The sequence below is a fragment of the Nicrophorus vespilloides genome, unplaced genomic scaffold (assembly GCF_001412225.1).
Source record: "Nicrophorus vespilloides isolate i.1.1-1 unplaced genomic scaffold, Nicve_v1.0, whole genome shotgun sequence".
NCBI classification, from domain to species: domain Eukaryota; kingdom Metazoa; phylum Arthropoda; class Insecta; order Coleoptera; family Silphidae; genus Nicrophorus; species Nicrophorus vespilloides.
In genome coordinates, this window is record NW_017097378.1 from 1 (window position 1) to 3,532 (window position 3,532).

At 30.9% G+C, this 3,532-nt stretch overlaps 1 protein-coding gene and 1 pseudogene across 1 annotated transcript; one reads left to right on the forward strand and one right to left on the reverse strand.

Moving 5' to 3' along the window:
* Positions 1-153: 153 nt before the first annotated feature.
* LOC108559945 (serine/threonine-protein kinase 17A-like) lies at positions 154-756 on the forward strand (the record flags this gene model as incomplete). Its single annotated transcript, XM_017917336.1, has 1 exon — positions 154-756. A coding segment is annotated over one exon (603 nt), but the record flags the coding sequence as incomplete, so codon positions are not given.
* Positions 757-2,202: 1,446 nt separating this feature from the next.
* On the reverse strand, positions 2,203-3,275 carry LOC108559946 (annotated as a pseudogene).
* Between the last annotated feature and the right edge of the window lie 257 nt (positions 3,276-3,532).

Here is a 3,532-nt window from a genome sequence, read left to right on the forward strand (position 1 = left end):
TTTGGTATTGTGAGGAAAATAATCCATAAGAGGACAGGGCTGCCGTACGCCGCGAAGTACATTAAAAAGGACAAAGCACTAGAGAATTGGCTAGAGACGATCCACCACGAAATAGCGGTTTTGAAAAGATGTCAATCGAAAAATATTGTTCAGTTACATGAGGTTTTTGAGACCAGTAGCCACATTACACTGATTTTCGACTTCTTGGCAGGTGGTGATCTGAAGAGTGTTTTTGAAAAGATAGGCTGTGTATCAGAGATCGATGCCAGAACTATAATTGCTCAGGTGTTACAAAGTGTTAGCACTTTGCACAGCCAAAACCTAGTCCATATGGACATAAAATCAGACAATATACTGTTATCGAAACCAGATTCTTTCGATAACATAAAGTTATGTGATTTCGGCCTTGCGAAGTATTTGGAATCGGGTGAGGAAGTGAGAACGGCACAAGGAACTTTGGATTATGTTCCACCAGAAGTGTTGAAGCACGAGCCGATCACGAAGAAATCGGATGTCTGGTCGATCGGAGTTTTGACTTACTACCTTGTTAGCGGATATACACCTTTTACAGCCAAAGCAGATCTAGAAACGATGGCAAACATTAAGAATGGTATTTTGAAATTTGAGGAAGAATCATTTCGTTCCATTTCGGTGGAATGTATTGATTTTATAAAATCAATGCTTGTTGTGGATCCAGAGTTGAGACCAACAGTGGATGAATTGCTGCAGCACGCATGGCTTTCAACTGACATATAATCATGTTAAATGAAATAATTCCATTTAAAATTGTATTTATTGTATTATATTTACTGTATATAATTAATTTATTTTAGTTTTCTAATAAGCTAAGATTCTATGTTTCTATATTTTTTTTTTAATTAAATATACTATACTATACAAAATATTCAACACTTTGTTTTTATTTATTTAGAATAGTATTTTAAGTAACACTTTATATAAAACAGGTAAGTAAACAATATTCACCTTTTTAGTAGTGCTTCTTTGATTAATCTCTTTTTGGCACTATTACTTTCGTTTCGGTTCACTATCTATTTATTTTATTTAATTAAAAGACTGAATTTTAACTTGGAAATAAACAAAATGTAAGATCTAAGGACAGGCATTTCGGAACGCTAGTGTTCGCAGGTGAAGATTTAAACTTAAAATCACATATTGTATTTTTACAATTATTTTATTTGTAATTTTAATATAAGAAATATGTATTTCTATTTTATTTTTAATATTTTTCTGAACTTCCTTTTCCTTTTTCCTTTCCTTTAAATCATCTAATGTTAGCCTATTCCTAATTTAAAGAAATAGCAGAAAAAAAAAATCAAAAATCTTTATCACATAACATCAAATTAAAAAAGTTATGATACAATTCATACCAGAATTGACTTAATTCTTTATTGTAATTTTATTCAATTTAAATTGAAAAATAATACAATAAGAAAAGTATATTTGATCGAAATGATCTCGAATTTTTATAGTATTATCAATAGTTTATTTTATTTAAATTTTTCAATTTCAAATAATGATAAATTTCCTAAATTATGACATGAAAGATAAATAATCGTCGATTTTAAAATAATATTTTTTCTTTCAGCTGTAACAATAGTTAACAATAATCTTAAATCAATGCGAATTTTTGTAAAATAATATGCAAAAATTAGGATAATCTAAAAATGATGGTTCGGAGATTATTGTTTTTGAGAATTTTGTTGAGAGTTTATTTTGTTAATATTTTAAGTTTTGTATAAAGTTAAATAAAAAGAAAATAAGTTTTAAAAATCCTTTTGTTTCTATTTTTGGGGAAAATTTTGGTTTTATAGAGAAGCCAGCATGTATATATTGAAATTATTATAATTAATAACATTTAATTACGTAATACTCTGCGTCAAGGATGCTCTGGAAGATCGTGGCCTCCAAACGGTAAAAGTCTGGAGGATAGTCTCCAGACCAGAGGTTCCCAAACTTTTTTGTGTCGTAGACCCCTTGCCATGTTTTTCAGTTTTGGGTAGACCCCCTACTTACCTGATATTGATTTTTTTGTAAATTTCTAACTGTAGTGAAGTTTAATGTTAAAAACATATGTTAAGTTTTATACATTTATTAATTAAATTTAAATTAAAACTACTCAAACTAAAATGTTGTATCTGTTATATACAATATACGTAACATAAAATAAACATAAAACTATTTTTAGTGAGAAGGATAAACCTGATGCTTTAATAATAAATTATCAATATTAGGCGTCAATTTTGTAAGGTTTAATCTAAAATCTCCTGGGCTAATGATGTCCAGTCTGTTTCTTTTTTTCGTTAGGAGATTCATAACAGCGCTGAATCCCTTTTCCATTAGGTATGACGATGGAAATGAAATTAAAAGTTTCCCTGTTATATTCCATAATACGGGATAAGTAATGGATATTTTGTTTTGCAGCCAGAATTGCTGATATCCGTTTTTAAACTGAACCTTAAGTTCTTCGTTTGTACTTAGTTCTATCATTTCCTCTTGTATTATGACATTCGTTTCTTCTATGTCACCATATGGGTTAATTATCCACGGTGGTATTACCATAGTCAAAATGTCCTCAAACCTAGTTTCTAAATCTGAATAGAGGGCATTTAAGTGTTGAACGTAGGTTGTTGAAACGTCGTCTTCCTGGCAGTTTGTCTGTGACAAATTAGGGAACTGGGAAAATTCGCCCCGTCTAATAATTTGCTTCATTAGTTTAAATTGCTTATAAATCCACGATAACGTCCAACCATGGCAGGTGCTCCATCTGTAGCTACTGATATTATATTTGATAAAGGAATTGCTTTTTCAATGAAGTAATCCTTCAAAACATGAAATATTAATTCACCTTTAGTGTCGGTTGTTAAAGTTCTTGCGAAGAGCAGTTCTTCGTAGATTTCTTGATTCATAATAAAACGAACATATGCCAATAATAATGCTGCATTACCAGGTAAAGTTGACTCGTCCAGTTGTATAGAGAAATGGGTCGTTTGCAAATAATTACACAAGAAGCTTTCAATATCAGAACTCATTTCATCAATACGTCTTTCAACAGTATTGTTGCTTAAGGAAATTCTTTTAATGATATCAGATGCAGGTTTGTGTAAAACAATTTTTACAATGTTCGAAGCTAACATTCTGTCCAGCATGGGTCTCTTCTGAAGTTTATCTTTGAGTGTTTGAAAGTATTTCAAATCTTTATCTGTTTTATCAGGGTGACATCTTCTCAGATGATCCTGCAGCTTAGATGGTTTCATAGCGTCATTAGCTAAAACTTCGTTACATAAAAGGCACATAGGCAATTGTTTGTCCGAAAATGATGGAATGAAGCCAAGCTTCAAATAATCAACACTCTACTGTCTAAATTTCTTTTTAGGTTCGGACATGGCATCAGTCATCTGTGGGCAAAATTAATCTATTTAAATAAGTCCAGCAGCTGTATATTAAAAAAATCAAAGTCAAATTTAAATCGTATGGTCTTAGATTTTATGGCAGGCATAGGCGTACAGCCATT